This window comes from Dendrobates tinctorius, unplaced genomic scaffold (genome assembly GCF_039654945.1).
Source record: "Dendrobates tinctorius isolate UK_male_01 unplaced genomic scaffold, ASM3965494v1 ptg000029l, whole genome shotgun sequence".
NCBI lineage: Eukaryota > Metazoa > Chordata > Amphibia > Anura > Dendrobatidae > Dendrobates > Dendrobates tinctorius.
In genome coordinates this window covers 1,937,918-1,962,276 of record NW_027361697.1, presented here as the reverse complement: position 1 = coordinate 1,962,276, position 24,359 = coordinate 1,937,918, and the positions used below count along the sequence as shown (strand labels likewise).

The window sequence follows — 24,359 nt, the reverse complement described above, 5'->3', positions numbered from 1 at the left end:
AAACAGCAGCTGATTCTGGGCCCCTAGCCCAGAGGCCCCTTTGAGTGTCCATATCCCTGTGCAGGGTGAATGTCAAGGCAACCCCTGGATTCTGCTAACAGTGTAAACAGAGCCTTATGTGTTTGAGGCTGCCCCAACTATTCTCTAATGGCAGTTTTTGGGGATGTAACGGGGTCTACCAAGCTGGAGTACCTCTTTCAGTACCACCCCGCGTTTTTGGAGGTCCGCTCTGCGTTGGCTGGAGTCTGAATGAATGACGCTGGCTGGAATTCCTTGGTTACATGGGCGCATATAAAAGATCACTGCTTCTCCATGTATTTCCAGTCTCACAACACTTTACTCACAGGACACAGAATATATTACACAGATACAGAGGGCAGGCCAATAGAAAAGTGGCAGGCCAGACATGCATTACAAAAGCCGCAGGTGGCCGGAGCCTGCCGATGTTTACTGTGGGAATTACAAAGGTGGGGGGAGGGCGGACAAAAGGAGAATATCGTTTCCCCTCTGCCCAGGGGCGCAACTTGTGGGCTGATGCATTAGGGACATGCATCTCACATAGAACCTATTATACATACATATAACTGCACAACATATTCTGGGTGCTGAGTGGTTCTGTTGCACGTAACACGGCTCCCCTTTTCAGCGACGCGATCGGCATACACAGTCTGATCCTCAACGGATCGGTTTGGGGATTACCGAAGTTTATGGGGTTGGTACAAGTTCCGTTTGTCTACTTAGTCCATTGGCGTTACCGTTTTGCTTGCCGGGTCTGTGGTGGATGGTGAAGTCCAGAGGTTGTAGGGCTAAACTCCACCGCAGCAATCTGGCGTTGTCTCCGGAGACCCGATTAAGCTAGACTAGGGGATTATGGTCCGTTAGGAGGGAAAATTGTCGTCCATACAAATATGGTTGCAACATCTTGAGTGCCCATACTACCGCCAGGCACTCCTTCTTGATGGCCGCATAGCTTACTTCACGGGGTAGTAGTTTCCGACTCAGGTAAGCTAACGGGTGTTCTTGGCCGTCCGGCCCGACTTGGCTCAGTACTGCCCCCAATCCAAAGATAGAAGCGTCTGTGTGAACCAGGAAACGTTTAGTTGGATCGGGTGCGGCCAATACAGGGGTATTGGTGAGAGCGTCCTTTAGTTGGCGGAAGGCTTCCTCACACTCTGAGGTCCAGGTTACCTGGCGGGGTTGGTTCTTACGGGTCACATCAGTGAGGGGCTTGGCTACGCTGCTGTAATTGGGAACGAATTTCCTGTAATACCCCGCTGTCCCTAGAAATGCCATGACCTGGGTTTTAGTGCGTGGGATGGCCATTTGGCTATGGCCTCAATCTTGGCTGGTTCTGGTCGCTGTTTCCCACTTCCCACCCAATGCCCTAAATACTGAACCTCTGCTTTGCCCATGTGACACTTGTTTGGGTTCAGGGTGATTCCGGCCTGGTGGATCCTGTCCAATACTGTCTCTAGGTGATTTAGATGCTCTTCCCATGTTGCACTGCAGATGGCGATGTCGTCCAGGTAGGCACAAGAATAGCCCTGGAGACCATGCAGAAGCCGGACAGCCAGCCTTTGTAAGGTCGCCGGGGCATTCTTCATCCCGAATGGCATAACTCGAAATTGGAATAAGTCAAACGGTGTGACAAATGCCGACTTGGGAATAGCGTCAGGACTAAGGGGAATCTGCCAGTAGCCTTTGCATAGGTCGATGGTGGTCAAATACTTTGCCCCCGCCAGCCGGTCTAACAACTCATCCATACGCGGCATGGGGTATGCATCCGTCACTGTTTTCTCATTGAGCTTACGATAGTCTACACAAAACCGTGTAGTCCCATCCTTCTTGGGCACTAACACTACGGGGGATGCCCAGGGACTATCTGACTCTTCAATGACCCCTAAACGCAGCATCTCTTGTATCTCTTGTCGCATCCCCTCTCGTACAGACTCAGGGACGCGGAAGGGGTTTTGTCGTAGGGGGGTCTGATCCTGGGTCTCAACCTTGTGTTGTGCCAGGCGAGTGTACCCGGTCTCTCTGAAAACATCCTCTGTCGCAGCCTCAACAACGCCTCTGCCTGCTGTCTCTCCCAGGGCCTAGGTCTTCACCCAAGTGTACCCGGTCCCATGTTTTAAACTGAGTCCTTTCCCCTAAGACATCCGGCAAGGGAAGTCCGGCTAAATCCTCTGCTTCAGGTGCACAAATGGCCACTACCTCTTCAGGGCACTCCTGGTAGGGCTTCAGCATATTCATGTGGAACATGCAGATAACCCTGGGGTCATCACAATCGGCGACATTATAGGTTGTGTCGGCTATTTTCCCCACTACCTGGTAGGGCCCCTGCCATGCAGCTTGAAACTTATTCTGCTTAGTGGGCTCTAACACCAGGACCTTCTGTCCTATTTCCAAAGTGCACTCTCTCGCCCTCCGATCGTACCATTCGCACTGGTGCCGCTGGGTCGCCTGCAGGTTCTCACGTACAACCTGGGTCAGCTCCTGTAGGCGGTCCCGGAATTCCAGCACATAGGGTACAATAGGTACCCCTTCTATGAGGCCCTCCCCCTCCCAGTGTTCCAGCACTAAGTCTAGGGGTCCCCTTACCCGTCTCCCGTATACCAGCTCGAACGGGGAGAACCCCGTGGATTCTTGGGGCACCTCCCGATAGGCAAACAGGAGGTGTGGCAAGAATTTCTCCCAGTCCCTGTAGGTCCTTGTAAAAGTCCCAATGAGCTGTTTTAATGTCCCGTTAAAGCGTTCACACAACCCATTGGTTTGCGGGTGGTACGGGGCACTTCTAATTGACTTTACGCTGCACAGCTTCCACAGTTTGTTGGTCACCTCTGCTGCAAACTGGGTACCCTGGTCCGAGATAATCTCCCGGGGAAATCCAACCCGTGAGAAAACCTGGAGCAGGGCGGCCGCCACCGTCTCTGCCAGTATATTAGGTAACACAACCGCCTCTGGATACCGTGTAGCATAATCTACCACTGTCAATATATACCTTTTCCCGGACGGACTGGGTTTGGCTAACGGCCCTATCAGATCAACCGCTACTCGGCTAAATGGTTCCTCCACGATGGGGAGGGGGCGTAATTTGGCCTTGCATCGATCCCCCCTCTTGCCAATGCGCTGACAACTGTCACAGGTCTGGCAGTACTGACGCACATCATAGGTTACCCCCCGGCCAAAAGAAGTTTTGTGTCAGACGATGCCTGGTGCGACTGATGCCGAAGTGCCCAGCCAAGGGTATATCAGGAGAGATTCGCAGTAACTCCTGCCTATACTTCTTGAGAACTACCAGCTGTTGTTTTATAGTGGGGCTCATCCCTGTGTGGTGCTGCTCTGTGATCCGGTAGAGGAGTCCCTGCTTCCATACAAACTGTTCCCCTTCCAGTACTCCTCTCCCCTCCTGTGCCTTCCCACGATATCCCTCTAATGAAGGATCCTCAAGTAACTCCCTCTTAAATTCATCTGGGGTGGCCCAAGAAATGTGTCTGGCTATGGGAATACATGTAGGGCTGGGATGTCTTACCTGAGCCTCCTCTGAGTGTGATTCCGCCTCCACAGCTTGAGCTTGTCTCCGGGTGGTCACAGGATAGGTCTCAACCAGAGGGGCCACCGAGAATACAGACAACATGGGCCCCAAGTCATTTCCCAGCAAGACGTCTGCAGGCAAATCCTCCATCAAGCCGACCCTAACAAGGCCATCCCCGACTCCCCAGTTCAGGTGAATCCTGGCAGTGGGCAGTCGGTGTATAGCTCCCCCTGCTACACGGACTGCCAATGTCCGGTCCGTCTTCTCTTGGTCCCGGACGAGATGAGGCTTCACAAGGGTCAAAGTTGCCCCAGAATCTCTTAGTCCCTGCATACGTTTCCCATTAATCCACACGACCTGTCGATGCTGTTGTTGATTATCTGCCCGGGCTGCCTGCACGGGGTCTACTTCATGCAGCTCTTCCTCCACCTCTTCCACCCCTTGGTTAGTCGTAGCCCCCAATGCCGGGTCAGCTTCACCTTGGTAGCAGTGTACAGCAGCCCGGATGAAGGTAGCTGTTCCCGCCTTTGGCCACTGGGTATGCTGAGGCCGGTTGGGACATTGTCTTTGCAGGTGGCCCAGCTGACGACAGGTGTGGCATTGCGCCCAAGGGGGACTGTGGTAGGCCGGGTTTCTATCTGGTCCCCCTACAATCTTCGGTGGTTTGAGCCCCTCCAGGTCCATGGGCGGGCCCCTAGTAACCACCTTTGATCCGGACAACTGCGGCCTCCTGGCGTCATGATGTTCATCGGCCAGACGAGCGGCTTCCTCAAGAGTCGTTGGCCGCCTGTCCCGAAGCCATTCCTGTGTCTCGGGGTTTAGTCCATTAAAGAATCGTTCTAACAGGAAGAGCTGGAGGACGTCCTCCTTAGTGGTTGCTTGGCTCCCTTGTACCCACTGTAGCAGTGACCACCGTAATTTACAGGCCGATTCAGCGTGGATATCGGTTACGCGTTTTATAAGTCCGCGGAACTTTTGCGGTATGCCTCTGGTGTCAGCGCATACCGGGCCAAGATCACTTCTTTGATCCGCTCATAGTCCATACAGTCCTCATCAGGTACCGTGCGATAGGTTTTCGCTGCCCGGCCTGTCAGCTTGCTGGCCAGAATCTGAACCCGTTCCTCCGGCTTCACTTGATGAAGGGCCCATTGCCGCTCAAAGTCCTGCAGAAAGCCATCAATGTCTTCCTCTGCCTCCCCCAACTGTCGGAAGGCATTATACTGGATCTTTTTGTGGCTTACTGTTGAAGGTACCTGGTCGAAGGCCTGAGCTCCCCCTGCTCACTGCCTCTCCTCTCTCCGCTCTGCCATCTCCATCTTGGCTAGCTCTATCCTGGTCCGCTCGGCCATCTTTTCCTTCAGATCAGTACGCACATCAGCCATCACCTCTCGTATGATCTCTACTGCAGGGTTTGGGCCATAGAACGCCAGTCTGTTCTTTACCTCTCTCTGGAATTCGGTCTCCTCCACATTCATATTGGGGGGCGCTGCACTGTCGTGTTCCATGATGGCTGCTATCAAATCCGCTTTCGTTTTGTTGCTGGCGATCAACCCTCGGGCTTCCACCAGATCTTTTAATGTAGTCCTCTTTAACTTCTGGTAGTTATTTTCCATTCATTCCTTTCCTCCTGTAGAAGGGGTATCATATCCCACCGCTGCCACCAGTGTAACGGGGTCTACCAAGCTGGAGTACCTCTTTCAGTACCACCCCGCGTTTTCGTAGGTCCGCTCTGCGTTGGCTGGAGTCTGAATGAATGACGCTGGCTGGAATTCCTTGGTTACATGGGCGCATATAAAAGATCACTGCTTCTCCACGTATTTCCAGTCTCACAACACTTTACTCACAGGACACAGAATATATCACACAGATACAGAGGGCAGGCCAATAGAAAAGCGGCAGGCCAGACATGCATTACAAAAGATGCAGGTGGCCGGAGCCTGCCGATGTTTCCTGTGGGAATTACAAAGGTGGGGGGAGGGCGGGCAAAAGGAGAATATCGTGTCCCCTCTACCCAGGGGCGCAGCCCGTGGGCTGGTGCATTAGGGACATGCATCTCACATAGAACCTATTATACATACATATAACTGCACAACATATTCTGGGTGCTGAGTGGTTCTGTAGCACGTAACAGGGGAAAAAGGAATATTCATGATGAATTAATAAGCTTGATCCACTTATACTCAGGTTAAATTAATTCAAGCTTTCTGGAAGTGGTTTACTCATCTACACCCCATTTAAAAAATGTTCTCCCAAGTTTCGGCTGAATAGAGTTTGAGTGTATGGCGTGGCCGACCATATTGCTTGTTATTTTATTTCCATTTTTTAAGTTTTCATGTTTATCATTTTTTGTCAAAAACACATGTAAGAAATAACTTTACACGAATTGCTGATACTAATATGCAGTATAAGGGCTGAAGCCTGACATGTCTTATATATAGCGACACTTAGGGTGAGATAACTGCACATCTAATCACATTCTGGGCCTAATCAGGTCATTCATCAACTCTGTGACTTGAATGTTTATCAACTGCCTACCCACATCTGGAGCCGGGCGATTTTGGATCTCTTCAGTTTTGATTTTTTAAAGACGTGTGAATGCAGTCACAGGCATAAGTGATTTTTATTTTTGAAATTCTTGTGCTTCCAAGACTTTGCTTGTGTTAGACTCATAGTCGCTAGTAAAATGCATTTTATTACAACATATGTGTTTGATGCCCAATCGCACAAAGGCGCCAATAAATGTAAAGTGGTGGAGGGGGAAGTCATTATCAATATGTGTCAGGTTATATAATAAGAGAAAGACAATGGAAGGAAAGACGCAAAGAAAAAAGGAAAGAGGGAAACAAGGAATGAAGGAAGGAAAGAAAGGAGAGATTGAAAGAAGGAAAGAAAGAGGAAAAGAAGGAAGGAAAGAAGGAATAAAAGAAGGAAAGAAGGAAGTAAAGAAGGAAAGAAAGAAGGAAGGAAGGAGGAAAGGAAGGAAGGAAGGAAGGAAAGAAGGAAGGAAGGAAGGAAAGAAAGAAGGAAGGAAGGAAAGAAGGCAGGAAGAGGGAAAGAAAGAAGGAAGGAAAGAAAAAGGAGAGAATGAAAGAAGGAAGGAAAAAAGGAAGGAAAGAAAGAAGAAAAGAAAGGGGGAAAGAAAGAGGTAAAGAAGGAAAGAAGGAAGGAGATAAGGAAAGAAAGAAAGAAAGAAAGAAAGAAAGAAAGAAAGAAAGAAAGAAAAGAAATAAGGAAGGAAAGAAGGAAGGAAAGAAGGAATAAAAGAAGGAAAGAAGGAAGTAAAGAAGGAAAGAAAGAAAAAAAGACAGAAAGAAAGAGAAAGAAGGAAGGAAGGAAGGAAAGAAAGAAAGAAAGAAAGAAAGAAAGAAAGAAAGAAAGAAAGAAGGAAAGGAGAGAAGATAAGAAGGAAAAAAAGAAGGAAAGAAGGAAAGAAAGAACGCTGCAAAGAAAGAAAGAAGGAAGAAAAGAAGGAAGGAGAGAAGGAAAGAAGAAATTAAAGAGGGAAAGAAGAAAAGAAAGAAAGAAAGAAAGAAAGAAAGAAAGAAGGAAAGAAAGAAAGAAAGGAGAGATGGAAAGAAATAAGGAAAGAAAGAAAGAAAGAAGGCAGGAAAGAAGGAGGGAAAGAAGAAAGGAAACAAGGAAAGAAGGAAGAAGAGATGGAAAGAAGGAAAGAAAGTAAAGAAAAAATAAAAACCTGCAGTAACGCTCATTATACCATAGTAATCTTTATTCGGGGGCGATGAGTGCTATTTAGCCTCCTACCTGATTCCTCAAACTCTTTGTTCTGCCCGGTTGCCTGCTCCTGGGTCTGGGTGAGGCTCTTTTCCAGGATGTGGATGTCTTCTGCTGGACAGTTGCACTGTGGGTAGGCCACATCGCAGTGGCACCAGCACTCTCCCGCCTGGCACTCCATCCATCCCTGGGAGTTGCATGAAATGTAGGACAATGCAGCTCTCACAAATCTCACTCGTAAATACTGGGGAAGCAGTGCCTGTAACCCTGGGGATAGAAACACATATTCCCAATTAGCACTGCGGCGAACAGACAATGAATTTTTCTGATGTCTTACACATATCATTTATCTCTATATAGCGGGCGGGGCATTTATCTCCATATAGACCCTGCTGATATTATTCCGGCAGTTCTTGGAAATCGTGTATGATTTTGGTCCCACAGCCATTGCTAATTAGCAGGCACTGTAACGATTATTTATGGGCATCACCTATTAAAACCAGGTGCACTCTTTGTACCTATTTCTGTCGACATATTAGAGCAATGGAGAACTCAATAGCTTGTCTCCGATTGGCTGCGGCCCAGAAACTTTGGTTAATTACAGCAGCTGGAACATCAATGTCTGATCTAACAAAGCAACCCTGGGAATATATTCTTGCTTCTATTTTAAGTATAAATAATAAATGCAAAAACTACAAGTATTTTATTGGTAAACATCCGTGCATACAATAAATTGGATGCGATTGTGCATTCCGATCAGGTCCGCACTTGCCTGCAAGCAGCTCTTTGACAGAGCTAAATTGTGCTGTGCCTACTTCCAAGTGCCCGCTGTCGGAGAGTGAAAGTATAAAATAAACTCGGCGACTCAAAGAAAACACAAAGTTTGGAGGGTGTTTTACAGAAACTGTTTGAGGTTTAGAGGTCCCATATCGCTGGACGTCTGAGCGCAGGCGTGAGTAACAATGCAAAAAGTCCAAGATCTCTACAAGTTTCATTAATTTTTCAGGGATTCTTGTATCCTGGAATCACAGCTTGTTCTCAGTCTCACAAGAGATCTCTATGTTCTGGCTTGCAAACAATTCCGATTTTGTACCAAAAAACCTTTTTAAGTCCCTTTCTAACACTTAGTGGGGGTCATCTACTACAGATAGTAACATTGCACAACCTGTTTAAATTGCCTTTAACTGCAGTATTGTATATCTATAAAAAAAACCCATCCTTTTAGAGTTGGCTTTAAAGGGAGTATATCAGCACAGAACAACAATTCACAGCAATTACAGTGTTTTGGTGCACCCTTGGTGAGACCAAGCATTTGAATCTAGCTTCCCTCCTCCCTGTTTTCCCTCTATCTTCACCCTCTCTTTTCTTTGATTGACAGCTCTGGATTTACACACCCAGAAAACGGAAGAGATAGATCAAAAACAAGTAAATGGGAAAGTGCACATAAATGTTTGGCCACGCCAAGGGTGCCCATATTCTTGGCTAAAAAAGTCATTCTGTGTTGACAGACTCCCTTTAAGGATGTTTTACTCCATCTAGCAATAAAGGATAACTCATCAGTCCCTAATAAAAGGAGTCTCAAGAATGGCCATGGGCCCACAAGGCTTTTGACCAGCGTGAATCTTTATTATATTGCAGTATGTTTTCAGCTTTGTATTAGTAGGTTGCTCTTTGGTTGGAGCTGTAAATTGTTCACTGTTGGCTGGTATGATTTCAGCGCTCTAAGGTGGTATTTGTTGGAATGTACATCAGCTGCAGGCTTATGTCGTGGAGGGATTATCATGAGCAAGCACCAGATGGTGTTGTGTTAAAGTGTCACCTGTTTTGGTCGATATAAGATACAGTCACCGCCTTTCAGGGGTTATCTACAGCATTATAGAATGCTGTAGATAAGCCCCTGATCCGACCTGAAAGATAAGAAAACTAACTTTATTATACTCACCAAGGGGGCAGTCCAGTCCAATGGGTGTCGCAGGTCCGAGTCAGGTGCCTCCCATCTTCTTATGATCATCGCCGTCCTGCTTGCTTCATGGCTCCCAGCATTGGGCTCCTACGTAGGCATACTTATCTGTCTGTTGAGAGCAGAGGAAAGTACTGCAGTGTGCAGGTGTCGGGAAAGGTCAGCAAGGCCCAGCGCCTGCACACTGCAGTACTCTGCTCTACCCTCAAGAGGGCAGATAAGTACGCATGCGCAGGAGTGAGATGCCGGGAGCCATGAAGCAAGCAGGAGGGCAGCATCACAAGAAGATGGGAGGAGCAGGACTGCCCCCGGGAGAGTATAATAAAACTTTTTTTTTTTATCTTTCAGGTCAGAGCAGGGGCTTATCTACATCATTATTTTTGCAAATCTGTCCTTCTGTGTTTTCTTGTTGTATCTCAGTTAGTGGGTGGTGTGAGCATTGTCTGATCGACGTGTTCACATTTGTGCATGTCACATGTGTGTTTTTAATCTGTTTTTTTTTCCTTGCTTAGCATGGTTTGGGAGACCCCACCCCTCTCTTGTGTGACTTGCACATAAGAGCTGTCTCAGACCACAAGCCCATACTAGGGAGCGGCCTGTCTGAATCCTGTTCATATTAGACGCTGTTCACATGTTCAGGTTTTTAATACATTAGATAGGGACTGCTTCGATGGGGGTTACCTTGACATGGTGGAGCAGCTTGGTGTACATTTTTTTGCGTAAAAAAACATATCGACTAAATACCCTGTATTTGTTATCCAGCACTTGCTGATTACTGCCATTTTTTATTGCAGAGTATTTTTGCAAATCTGTCCTTCTGTGTTTTCTTGTATCATTATAGAATGCTGTAGATAAGCCCTGAAAGGCGGTGGCCATATCTTATATCGGCCAAACCTGGTGACAGGTTTTCTTTAAAGTCTTTATTCATATCGTATGACATCTTTGTTTTGTTTGTATCACTTTCTTCACTGTGTTGTCCATGTTGTAATTCATGATGAAGATTATGGTTTTCATATGTCCCATCAGTTTATTCTTCCACCATGTCTGAGTTCTGACCATTCTGCTGAAAGCTGAAATCCACAACAGTATTTACTTTGTCATTATGTGACCCTGTACTTTTTATACTGTACTGTTGATGTCGTGCACCATGCTGAATCAGAGCATAAGCTGCTAGGTTTCAATACAAATCCTAGCAGGTATCTGACTGATTGATGTGACTTTTACACTACTGTTAATTACTTGTGATGTGTTTTTTTTACGATAGTATCAGGTTCCATGATATCCTTCTTGGACTATTAGTGCACATCAACATCTGCAAACTGCTAAAGCCCAAGGTTCAGGAAGCTTGAGAGGCACATCTAACTCTCATGAGTAGAGTTGAGCGAATTTTTCAAAATTCGGTTCTGATACTGGTCGGCGGCGAATATTGTTTTTGTACTATTCGCCAAACATAGTCGAATGTTATTGGGGTCAATGGAAGAAGAAAAGACCAAATTATGATCATCAAACATAAATCTGTCACTAATAGGGTACCAATATGGCACAAATATGGCAAATTCAGATTCAGTAACCAATTCCAAACATATTTACTCATCTCTACTCATGAGTCATTGGTTGGGGACTTTAAGTTCTATAGCATGTCTTATAATCATTCCATTTATGATAGTTGTATCCTTCAAAGTGGATCCTTTAAAGGGGTTGTCCAATATTTTTACAACCACTTTATATGCCCGAGTCCTCCAAGTTAAATAAATTAAGCTTATGCTCACCTTCGCAGTGCCATTCCAGCGATGATGGCGCCTAGTGTTTCGATGCTTATGTGACATTATTATGTGACGCGAGTGCTGCAGATTCTGATAGACGTCTGCATTTATTGTTTTGGCCAAAAGGATGGCCACTCTGACTGAATATTGATAAACTTCAGCCAATCATCGTTCGCTGAGCGTCTGCAGTGGTCACATGACATAATAAATCGATAGAAAGAAAAAAAAGAAAAAAATATCGGCACTGTACAAGAATGTTATCTCGTTCCCTTTTGATAGTGCTCAGCTATGAATCTATAGTAAATTCAATAGGATTGTAGAACAAAAAAAATAGCAGCATTTATCCATATATAGAATTCAGAGGACTTTATTTCCAGATAGATAAAAATAACAACGTGGTAGCTAATGGCATACTCCTACGTATGGACAACAGCCATTTCATGCCAAGGTGGCGCTTCTTCCTAGTCCCTTGTTCCTGGTCCGTACTATTCTTTTCTGCTCAGGAAGGAATATCATTGTACAAGAAATTCTTTTCTTCTATAATACTATTTCACTTGACATAATGTCACAAGAGTGCCGGTAGACCTGATGCCGACATCATTTTAACACTAAAACGACAAAAGGCCGGCATTTCCGATAAAATCTTGGCAGCTTTATTGCACTTTCATTAAAATCAGGTCACAAACAGGTCAGTGTTCTGGTGTTGATGCGTTTCGACTTGAACAGTCTGAATTGTTACGATTAGGACTGTTGAAGTGGAAAAACATGTCAGCACCGCTTGCCGAAATTTTATCAGAGACGCCGGCCTTTCGTCGTTTTGTTGGATTCATTTGCCCGGTTCGAGGATCTCGCTGGACCTCCAAAACCTAACCGATGGTGGACACCTACAATGGTGAGCTCATCTAGTTTTCAGCTTATCGATTTAACACTGCCAGTGCATAAAGAATGAACTGTTCTTATTTTACTAGAGGAACACGTGCAATTAAAAAGGGTCTGTCAAAGTAGTGACCAACCCCTTTAAATGGTTGCTCCATAGACAATGTATATCATCTATACACAGAATTGGTGAAAAATGTCTGATCACTTGGGGTCTATCTAATGGGAACCCAACTGATCGCAAGAACAGAGGAGCCAAAGTCCCATTTGAGAAAGAACCATTACTGAGCATGTGCAACCACTGCCTCATTCACTATTACCTATCAATAGACATTTAATAGGGCAATGGTCACACATGCTCAGTAACACTTCATGGCCACAGTGGATTTTAGGACCCCCATTCTCATTACTATCTTGTTCATAGGTGATAAATGTTTATGAGACAACCCTTTTAAGAAGTTGCAGAGGAACTTTGGTTAACAAGATTTATTTTACTTATACAATTCTACATTGCCATTGGGCTTTCTTCTTATGGCCCTTATGTAAAGTCTTGGTGAGAAAAAATACCACGTTCTGACTGTGGAGCTGACTACAAGAACTGGACTTTTATTCCCTTGTGTTACTAAATTTTCATTTATTTGCACCTGAATTTTATTAGGAAACTCCTGATATAGCTCCATGTCAACTCTCATAAAACATCATCTTCCCCAGCACCTACTTATGTTCATAGAATCTCATTACATGGGATTCTGTTGAACAGTTTCCATTTTTTATGATGCTCTCCGGTCTAGCAGTAATTATGCCGTTGTTGGATATCCTGGTATCGATTTCAGCCTGGGTTTTATAATGGAACCCAGTGTATACGATCATGGCTCGCTCTGACCTGTGGCATCATTTACGACAAACATGAAGATAACTGCTCCAGGATTTACTTTCCTGTGGTCTTCAGAGAGTCTGCACGTAGATCCCCTATATACTAGCAAGTACCATAAAGCCGTGCGAAAATAAGAATCCAATAAAGTGAGCAGCGAAATAAACAAATACCTTTATATTGGTAATTATAGGATGATGCATTTATAATGTAAACTCCATTAGTGTCAACTGCACTTCATATAATGAGCAGAAAATTGGATGTTCAATAAGCCAAGGGATAAAAGCAGACATTACATTAAATGAACAGCAATGCGGCGCTACCGAAGAACTAGTACACACACGTAACTTGTAACTATAGACTGGTGTGTGTACATGAATGATCGGGTACTTAGCAGGGTAATATATATAAATATATACAGTATATGGTGTAAAACTTTATAGTATATACAGTATACAGTAGAATATATGTAATAGCGTTTACAGTAAATATATATGCTATTACATATATTCTACTGTGTATATATATGCTGTATAGTTTTACACTATATACTGTATATGGACTTCTATAAATCAAAAAAAAAAAGTTGTAGATTTCAGGAAATCAAAGGATGAACAAACATACTAATGATTTGCATATGGTGAAAAATTGAAATCAAAATTTTCAAAACAGCTCTAATTTTTCAATATTCAGTATTAGCACCAAGCTGAGAAATACATGAATTTACACACCTTGTCTGATATCAATGAGGTAGCACCTTTAGGTCACACAGGTTGCGCACAGTAGCACACGCAACGTTCAGCCTGGCCATTGTCGAATTGAAAAAGGGTTCCAAGGACACTTTGGAGAAATGGTCGTACCACCTGATCCACGATTGATCCATTCTGTACTGCAAGTGAAGTTGAACATAAGATACCGAGCCTAAGATGTGAAACACTGTTTTCACAACCCAGCAAAAGTCATCGAATGCAATGATAGACGGAGATTGGTCTGGAGACCACGTGGGCAACACCATAAAGAAGCCTTCCCGAGAAAACGTCACGCCGTCCTACTCCTGGAATTATGATGTGTGGTGGCAAAATGAATAGTAGACGTTCCCCTCTTGTCTTCATTCCACTTACATTAACAACTCGATGTTACATTGATTTGGTTGTGGAACCAGTTGTACGGCCATTACTCTAAAGTGTCACAAAAGCCAATTTTCAACACAATAGCACCACTCCGCATGTTTCTGGTACTATTGTGAGTAACCTGCATGGCCTTAATGTGCTACAATGGCTGCAACATCTCTAGAATTGTCTTGCATCACATCAGGGACATCACTGGTTAGCAATTGCAAAGGTAGCTGCGGATCTTGACGATTTAGCCAAGTCCATTCAGCACGGCAGAACATTCCTCAGACAGTCATTAATAACCTCACTGTTAGTGACACTTATTTTCAAAACTGAATAAATCAAGATGTTTTGAAAATTTTGTTTCCAGATTTTTTATAATTTGCAGTTCATTAACACGGTTGTCCATCCTTTGATTTCCATAATTTAATATTTCCTTCTTAGTGTTGCAATTTCAGTGTTATAGACAGTATATATAGATGACATCTAAATACTGTTAAAAGTAATTCATTGTCATTATTATTATTATTATTATTCCTTATAACGGTCTTCAGCACGATTTTGAGCCATGGCGACTTGATGGATGAACACCCTGTAGGAAGATCGATCTTGTGAAAACCTAGATAGGTCCTCCAGGGTCTTCTCCACTGTTTTCCTGACTGTATCAAGCCATCAGATTGCTTGTCTTCCGCTTCATATTTTTCCTTCTATTCTTCCGAACATGATGTCCTTCTCCAGTGATTGCTCTCTTCGTATGATGTCTCCATAGCAGATAAGTCATAGCTTGGTGATCCTTGCTTTGAATGACATGTCAGGCTTGATTTCCTCCAAAATAGTTTTTTTTTCTTTCTTCATCCATGGTATTGATAGCATCCATCTCCAGCACCACATTTCGAAGGCGTCGATTCTTCTTCTGCCTTGTTTCGTTATCGTCCAGGTTTCGCATCCATATTAGGGATGGGCGAATCTACTCGTTAGGACTCGTTACTCTGCGAGTAGTAGGGGACTCGCAGGACTCGGTACTCTGCGAGTTTCCAAGTGATTACTCGTACAGTAACGAGTCCAAAGTAAATCAATGGCAATCCTAGTTTTGGTCCGTTTTGTATTCTACTCAGATTCTCAGATCAATGCTTTCTGCTTTCAGAGTTTAAATCCGAGTTTTGCTTTCAGAGTTTAAATCAGAGTTTTGCTTTCAGAGTTTAAATCCGAGTTTTGCTTTCAGAGTTTAAATCCGAGAGCATTCAGAGTTTTGCTAACTCGCTATCACTGTAGGATCATTTTTGACAGTCAATCCGGGTCCAGCAGCAGAGGAATCGCTGCAAACTCGCTTCCCCATTAATTAACATTGGACTCGCTAGACTCGCAACGAGTAGCGAGTCCTGCACTCGGACTCGTTAGAGTCTAGCGATTCCGAGTAATTTAGGATTCGCCCATCTCTAATCCATATATGTGATACATACAGCATTAAGACCTGCGCATGGCCGACGTACGCTATGCCTCATCTTCTGCACCACCTGCTTGAATCGCTGGATTTTTTTTATATACATTTGGTCAGTTTGCAATCAACAAAATGGTAAATCAACTGAATTCCTAGCGGCCATCGGTAATTACATGTAAATTTGTTGGTTTTATAAAGATTCGCATAAGTGTTTTTCTTTCTCGCATCTTCCAATTTCTTCTCATTCCCCAGTGACAGCTGTTATCAGTGAAATAACACGGATAATTCAGAAGCCAATATAATGTTATTCTTACCAAGAAGCTGCACTTTGCTTTCAGGACCCATCACTAAAACGGAACTGACAGAGTCCAGGTTGTCGTAGTTACTGCATCCGAGGGGACCGGTCCTCGTCTCGGTTACCTATATAAATGGACACAGCGTTACAAGCTGACAATTATAAAATTCAATTATTTTTCTGCCATTAAGGACATCAATGATTTGCTTTATCATCCAAATCCCTAACTATTTCGCTTGTCTTGTGCCGGTGGCTGACATTGCTTTGACCTAAACACAAATTATGTATGTTTTCCCAATAGATAAATCAAAGCTGTGGAAAATAAATGACTAATTTCCTATTCGTTTTCAAAATTGTTGTGCAATGATGCCTTTTAATGGACTAGCTAGAATTTTTTTTTTTTCACATATTAAGATGTGCTGAATTTCTCCGTGTCGGCAATCGGCGCACTCAGCTCTCCGGATAGTAATGATTAACACTAACGTCACAAAAAACAGTAAACAACGATGCCAAGTGATACAAAAGGTGACACAAGTTCCTCTTTCAAGAGGTCACAAAGGTGAAGAATTATCGGAATTCGATGCTGCTCCACTAAACCCTCACTGCCTGACTGTTCCTTCCCGTCAATCACCTTGTAACATTATCAAAAGCGGATTTTACATTCTGATTGCCATCCTACCAGAAAGTCAGATGAAAAACATGTTTTTATTTTAAGTCATACCAAGGTAAATGCATTTCACATTACTCCAAAGTTGCAATAGTCCAACGTTCGTACATAACCTGGGGAATGTAATCAAAGTTTTAACCTTTTAGTATTAACTTTCCCAAAAGAAAATTTAGCAGGAAAAAGGGGTATAAAGAAAAGCTGCATGACCTTGACATTAATGGTTTATAAAGTCCAACTCAATCATCATTTTCCAATCATTCCTTTCACCAATGCACAGACAATAGATACTAATAGTCATTTAGATAGATAATTGCTTTCCATGGAAATTAAATACCATTGCAACCGGAAGTCATTGCTAGTTTTTGGTGTCTCCGGATACAAAAACAACTATAATAATATAGGGGTTATAAGGGACATTGGAGGCTTTTTGGCTATGGGGCTAAGAACTTACCAGAAGGTAGTTGCCAACTACCTCTCTGTTCTGCCCTCCGATGATTTGCGTTGGCTCAGAGCGGTCACGGACTGCTCTTGCTAGTGATTCTTCTGCTTTTGGTGACATCATGCTGAAAGAGCAGCTTCTTCTCTTCCACAATGATCTTTACATGGGGCATCACAGCAGATGTCATGCTGATTGACAATTAGCTCCCGCAACCTAAGAGAGCCGGCTCTCAATCAGCATGATGTCAGGATTGACATACCGTCAACACAGCAAACCGTTAGAGAAAGTGCTGCTCTGTTGATGTGACAGCAAATGAAGCCAGAGAATCACAACCTAAGCTGAAACAAATCATCTCAGGGCAAAACAAGTAGGTAGTCAGCAACTACCTGCTAGTAAGTTATTAGCCCCATAGCCAAAAAAAAAACAAAGTCCCCAATAACCCTTTTAAAGGGAACTTGTTATGCAAAAAAACACTATTAACCTGCAGATATGGGTTTAATCTGCAGGTTAATAGCATTTTAAAGCTGCCTGGCACCCTCAATGAAAGCCCCACTGCGGGGAGGAAATAAACCTTGTTCCCCTGGCAGCCTCAAACTTGCCATCACAGGGATGAGCCAGGGAGGCTTTAGTCACTATACACTGAACGGTGACTGAAGTCTTGCCAGCCCACTCCTATGACTGAAAGACAGAGTCTGCCTGGAAGAATATAATTAATTTCCTCCAGGGAGCGGAACTCTCTGTGGGAATGCCGGACAGCTTCAGAATGCTAATAGCCTGCAGTTTAACCCCATATCTGCAGGTGAATAGGTCTTTTACATTACAATTTCCTTTTAAGGAGCAATTCCTGACAACATACTCAATATATATTGCTTTCCTTAGGTCCATGGTTCTTGGAAAATGTACCTGCTAAAGATATGTACTCTGATCTGATGCCAGGTATATTTACGTCAAATCTAATGGCAAAGATTCCAATTGTTTGGAGATTGATGATATTCATTTTGACTAGATCAAAATGAGTAAAAGAAAGACAACTTGGCATTATAGTTAAGCGAAACAGGTTGGCCAGATTCATAAGTCGCCGACTTATGGCAAAGTCGGGTTTCGCCGACCGAAACCCGACCACAGCGTGAAGTCGGCCATGCGGTCGGCAAAATGAGCGCCAGAGTCGGATTTACCAGAATGCTTGCACGTTGCACGTGACTTTTTTCAGCCACAGTAAGGACGTACACTGTGGGCAACGAGATCACATGTGCAGCGTCCGGGGAGAGAGAGAGAGATTTCACGCACTGACTTTTCACGATAGTCGGCCGATTTCGTTCGACTCGACTTTTGAGAAAGTCGGGTGTCATGAAACCCGACTTTTGAGAAAGTTGAGTCGACCCTAAAAAAGGCAAAGTTGCTCATCTCTACTTGGCATGAATGGGCTATGTTCACACGTAGTCACACTTTTATTTTTATTAATACTGTTATTCCAGTTGGAGTAAACAGCTGCAGGCTTATGTTTGAGAAATGTGTTGAGCAGACAGCAGATGGTGCTGTGTTAATTATTGTTGTTAATTCTGTACTGCGTGACCTCTCAGGTTTGTTTGCTTGTTTTTTTCCCTGTAATTCCTCCATATTGTGATGATGCAGATGACAGTTGTTGTATATCCCAAGAAAAACAGTTAATTCTCCCTCAGTGTCGGAGTGTTGGAATGCTTCTGATGGAAGCTGAAATTCTGCAACAGGTTATGTGACTGGCTTCAAGCACATCACAGTTTGATGAACAGACTGATACAATAAAACAATCTATCTTTCTGATGGAAACAGAATAAAGGCAGAAGGTACTGGACATAGAAGCCTCGTGTGTCCATGTTAAAATGAACAGACTATATCCATTTCAGTGAAAGGCGTGTTGTATGTTCCAGGTCTAGAAGGTGGATTGTTATCAGCAAAGCGTATGACAGCTAAAAGATCAAGATGATAAGTGTGTTATCTTGGTTGGAAACATGGTGATAGCTATTGCCAAAATTGATAAGCATTTCTATAATCTCAACATAGTTAAGGAACAAATATAGCATGACACACATCAACACAATGGCTGTATCCACAAATGTATGTGTCACACACATCCAGAAAACATTAAGGAACTGCATAAAGGAGAACCTGACAGCGTTAAGAACTCATTATTATAAAATTCAATTATTTTTTGTATAGTGTTCACTTGTCCAAATACTGTCAGATGTGAATGTTGCATTAGATACAAGGCAAGAAGAGAACCAATTTGTGAAGAGAATCAGACCAGGACTTCATGACCATTTGACCACACAATATCAAATGTGAGGGGTACAAAATTCTAAACACCAGGGCAGATAGAGCTACTTACTAGCAACAGCGTCACTTTCTCTGAGAAACTGAAAGATAATGTTGTGACATCACTGAAAATAAGAACAGAAGAGAAAACTGATAGAGATCAGACAACTTCTGAACCAATGGTTTAAGTCATGTCAAGTCCAAACTCTACAAAGTGGGCAGATACAACTGAACACAGAAAAAGAACATTAAAAGAGAATAAGGATAAACCATCTGTACGTCTCTCATACGAGGCATGTGAAGCCAATGTATATGAGCCCACATCTTGGGAAGACATATCTGATCTCTCAGAAGGTAGAACCAATCAATAAATAAAGGCTGCGCAAGAAGAAAAACAGAAATTTTGCAATAATTTTCAACTCCATGCCGCAATCATTGACTACTATAAAAGACACAGGTAACACCAAACAACATAAATCACCATATGACCCATAATTTTTTGCATTTTATCCTATTATGAACTGTGCACAGTTTAGGAAATATCATGCCTGCACTGGTTACAGTCAGATATATTGCTTTTTCTGCTATTCGTTTTTTTACGGCACAAATATATCACTGTAGTATAGATCCATCTTATTTGGATTCACAGTGTGAAGCCCATAGACTGCTGTGATCCCATACCATTCCTCCGTTTACCTCTAATTTTTTATTTAGGCATATTTTATTTGTATGGATTTATATAGAATCCATGAAACTAAATGCAAGGTCCATTGCATGCCATTATATAGAGTTTTATTTAGTTTTCAGGAAGGACTCTATAGGGGCTAGCTATGGGTTCTTACTATGAGTGCAATGGATCCTAAACAATTCTCTTATAAAAAAAAAATTTTTTCACTTCTTCACAGTACATTATAAATAAGTGTGTGATCCCTCAGGGTTCGAACGCTTAATCCCACAATAATCCTGAGACAGGAAGGAAGGCAAGCTCCCCTGTCTGATTGGAGCAGTAGTGGGCACGTGCATCTACCCCTATAGACATTTAATGGAGCAGTGGTCATACATTCTTAAAATCATTCAGACAGAGGAATTTAAAACACATATTTTGTGTAATAGGCAGACATCTTAACAGTTGGACCCACCAGCAATCATGCATATGCTACCTATCTCCCTTGAAGATGTTTTCCAAGCTTGAGCCACATTTTTGCAGTCACTCTATGGGACTGCAGAGTTGCAAATCCTGCCAGTGTATGCCCAATGCCAAGATTCCCTTCTATTGCCAGAAGGATCATGTGGTCATAAGATTGCCAAGATATGATCTGCATAGACAAGATCATGTGCCAAATAGATTCTCATCCTCTTCTCTCAATGTTCTAAAAGCGGTGATGAAACGGAGCTTTGAAATTCCTTGGTGTCATCGAGCGATGATGCATTTCATGAAGTGAGTGTGTGAATGCATGCATGGTCACCGCTCTATTCCACCAAGGCATTTCAGAGACTCTTTGTCGGAATCAGTGGGGTTTCCAACAGTGGGACCCCCAGAAATCAGCAAGTTATCACCTATCCTGTGGATAGCTAGCTTGCTTAGTTGAGAATAAGCCTTTATCGCCAAGAAGCTTCTAGCTATGCCTCCGCACCGTGAGTTTCTAGCGGCTGATATTTCTTTGCTCAAAGAATTTCAGAAGACTACCGGTTTTACTACAGTTAAGTAATGATAAATACAGTTGCCAATTAGATGCATGCTCTAAACATGAAAGACAAGAATAATAAAGTGTAAAATAAGACGATGCCACTCACCTCCCTACAGTGCATATATACAGATGTACCAGTACTAGACACAACGCTTAATGGAAGTGTAGCATTAAGAACAATGATGAAACTGACTTACTGTCATTGTTAAAAGTAGTGAGGAATTCATATTTACACCGAACAATAAGATGTAAGAATCCATGTTTTAAGCTTTTGTTCCCTTTCCATCTATACAGTTTACAGAATAGAAAGAGTAACACTCATCACTCATATTGCCATGGAAATTTGGGGGATGATTGAAGATACTGGAAGCACTAATGCTGTTGCTACGAAACTTGTACAAATGATGCTTTTAGTTTGAGGATGCAGGCAAAGCAGATACATAGTAAAGAAGTTAAGTTTTGTAAAGTTACGAGGTTTTTGCGAAAGGGTGATAAGTGTCACATCCTACTGTTCATCTGGAAGTCAGTGAAATTGGGGTCAAATATTAATTAAGAGGTACGACTTTATTTATCTTGATCTGGAAAACATGGGAAGGGGTGATTTGCATCTACTCCCAAATCTTACTTTTTTGTCATCATAGGATCAGCTGACTGATCTTCGTAGAAGGACACTTAGCACCTGCATCGATTTGTGTAAAGCTTCTTACTGTCCCCTGTACAAGGCTGACTTTAAAAGGGCTTTCCAGGACTTAGGGTAAGTCATCGATACCAGATACATGGCATTCTCTAACCTGATACACCAACAATTATCTCTTTTTGGGTTCTGTGAAAATGAAATGATTGAGAACAGATCTTCAGAACCGGAGAACAACTACCAGACAGTGTAAAGAGCTGTGATGTCCCAGCTCTGTATCCTGCTTTCTTCTGGCCATAGCAGGATCTGATATTGATGACATTTCCTAAAGGCCAATCCACACATTAGGTAAAAGTCCACCCAACTTACCAATTTTGGTGGGGACAGCCAACCACATAATGTTCATTGGGGCCATAGGACTTTCCCCTGACAGATGATTTCAAGATGATGAGAAATTAATTTCAATCACTGATCCTTTTTTGTTTGTTTATGGGCGAATTTGGAGAAATTGCAGTTGGCTGAACAATCATTCTACAAATAGCTATCTAATATGTATGGGGGCCTTAAGGATAGGTCATCCCGGACCACTTAAAGGCAGAATGACTTGTGCGCTGGGACCTTTATATGTAATTGGCACTGATGGTTGGAAACCCGGCGGGAATGGTACTAATTAGAGCGAAACGGGTCGGTCATATTCAAAAGTCGCCGACTATCGCTGGAGTCGGGTTTCATGAAACGAAATCCGACCTCCGGCCACGAGGTCGGCGACCAGAGCGCCAAAGTCGTGTTTCAAAAGATGCTTCCAGCGCCCTTTTTCTGCCAATGATGGAGGATGCACACTGTGGGCAACGCGATGACATAGGCATCGGTCACCACCATCTTTGAGAAGGGCATGCAAGTGATTGGCTGGCTTTGTGTGGCATCATAGGAGCTATAAAAGGGCGTAAACGCCGACCGCCATCTTACTTATGCTGATCTTAGCATTGGGAGAGCTGCTGATTCTGTAGGGAGAGCGTTAGTTAGGGAAGAAGAACCAAAAAACTGCTTCTGCTGTTAGCGATTTCCACTTACAACACAACACTTTGTGTGCAGTGACAGGGGAGGCTCTATTTTTGTGCATCAGCTCTGTTGGCTATTAGGCTGCCTTATAAGGCTCCCTGATAGCTGCATTGCTGTTTGCACACTGCTGTGCAAACTGCTTTTTTAAAAGCAAAAATACTTTTCTTCCTCTTTTCTGCACAGTTACCAAGCGTTCATTTTTCCACCCTTTTGTGTGTGCACTGTGCAGCAGTCCTGCCTTTTTTGGCTGCCTGCATCCATACTTGGACTGAGAGCATCAATGTCAGCGTCCTCAAGTCTCTAGTGAGATCCAAAATCTCACCAATCCTATAGACACCCTCCACCTTGTCATTCACCATCCAATTTCAGCCTGTTACATTGAGGTGTAATCTCTACTGGGCCAGAGACAATAGTTCAGTGTCCTCAAATCTCTAGTGAGATTCAAATTCTTACCAATAGTAGATACACCTGCTACCTTGTTTTACAGTACCATATAGCTGGTGGTATTTTGGGTACATTTTCACAAAAATGAGCAAGTATGGTGGAAGACATCATGGAAGTGGGCAGGGGTTGCCAGCTGGTCCCGAAGGTGGTGGTGGTGGTGTTACATCTGTTCGTAGTGGCAAAAGCACAATAGCACCTAAGGCAGGAGGTGTTGAGCCTGCGTCATCGTCTGGCTCCACAAGGCCTCGAAGGCTTCCTTTTATGGGAGTAGGTAAACCACTTTTAAAGCTGGAGCTTCAGGAACAAGTTTTGGCTTACATTGCTGACACAGCCTCCAGCTCTCTCGCCTCCTCTTCTGAAGTTTAAAAGATAAAAGCACTGAGTCGTCATTGGAGGCTCCTGGTCAGGAACAACACATTTTCTTGTGTCCTTCACCCCTACCAAAAGTGAAGGATGTGGCAGGCCACACTACCGATTACTCTATGGAGCTCTTTTCACATACCATGCCTGGGTTAGCAAGTCAAATCGTGAATTCCCCAGTCCAAGATGAATCTGACATGGAGTGCACTGATGCACAGCCACTGCTAGATTTTTCTGCTGGTACATTCACTCAGAGCACTACACTGTCCTCGCAGTGTACTGAGGCAGAATCAGACATTGATGAAATTCAGGTGCCCCTTCCTGCATACTATACCACCTTACACGGTGACACAGAGGAAGTTGCACATGAAATTGAAGAGGAGGTGATGGATGACCCAGTTGTTGACCCAGATTGGCATTCATTGGGGGAAGAGGGTGCCGCTGCCAATAGCTCAGAAGAGGAGGAGGAGGATCTGCAGCAGGCAACGACATCGCAACAGCTGTTATCTGGCTGGACCGTAGCAGTCCAAAAACGTGTTACAAAAACCAAAAGAGTTGCAGGACAGCTTGGCCAGACAATCAAATTAGCACAGCGTGCAAGGTCTCAAAATGTCTTCCATAGTAGGAAGAGTGCAGTGTGGCACTTTTCTGAACAAAATCCTAATGATCAGGCAAAAGTTATCTGTAAGAAGTATGCAAAGACCTTTAGCCGAGGGAAAAATCTGAGAAATTTGAATACCAGTTGCATGCTTAGACATTTAACCACCATGCACTTGCAAGCGTGGACGGACTACCAAACCTCACGTACCACATGTACACCTGCTTCGAATGAAGGTAGTCAGCAACGCTACATCGCTTCCGCCACTGTAAGCCCACCGGTTAGCACACCACCAGCAGCAAATGTCGAGGTGTCGTCGCAAGGGCAAAGCAGTCATGGAATCACATTGTTATTGCTACGAAAGACTGAATCTAGGCCATCAGCAACACCACCAACACCATCACCATCACCAACCCTCTCTCAGTCCGCCATGTCCACCGCTAGTTCCACCATATGCAGCTCTCAAGTCCAGCTCACCCTACCAGAGACTCTCAGTAGGAGAAGAAAGTACTCATCCTCTCATCCACGTACACTGGCTTTGAACGCCCACATTGCTAAACTATTCTCATTAGAGATGTTGCTCTACCGGTTGGTTG

The 24,359-nt window shown here is 43.7% G+C and overlaps 1 protein-coding gene across 2 annotated transcripts in view; it reads right to left on the bottom strand.

Annotated features, from left to right (window-relative positions):
* The window catches only part of BRINP2 (BMP/retinoic acid inducible neural specific 2), a 427,262-nt gene that overhangs the window by 86,940 nt on the left and 315,963 nt on the right, over positions 1-24,359 (bottom strand). For both annotated transcript variants that reach the window (XM_073571293.1, XM_073571292.1), the window contains exons 5-6: positions 15,602-15,707; positions 7,298-7,534 (exon numbers count right to left, since the gene is read on the bottom strand). In XM_073571293.1, the coding sequence (XP_073427394.1) occupies positions 7,298-7,534; positions 15,602-15,707 (343 nt within the window). The remainder of the gene's footprint in view (positions 1-7,297; positions 7,535-15,601; positions 15,708-24,359) is intronic.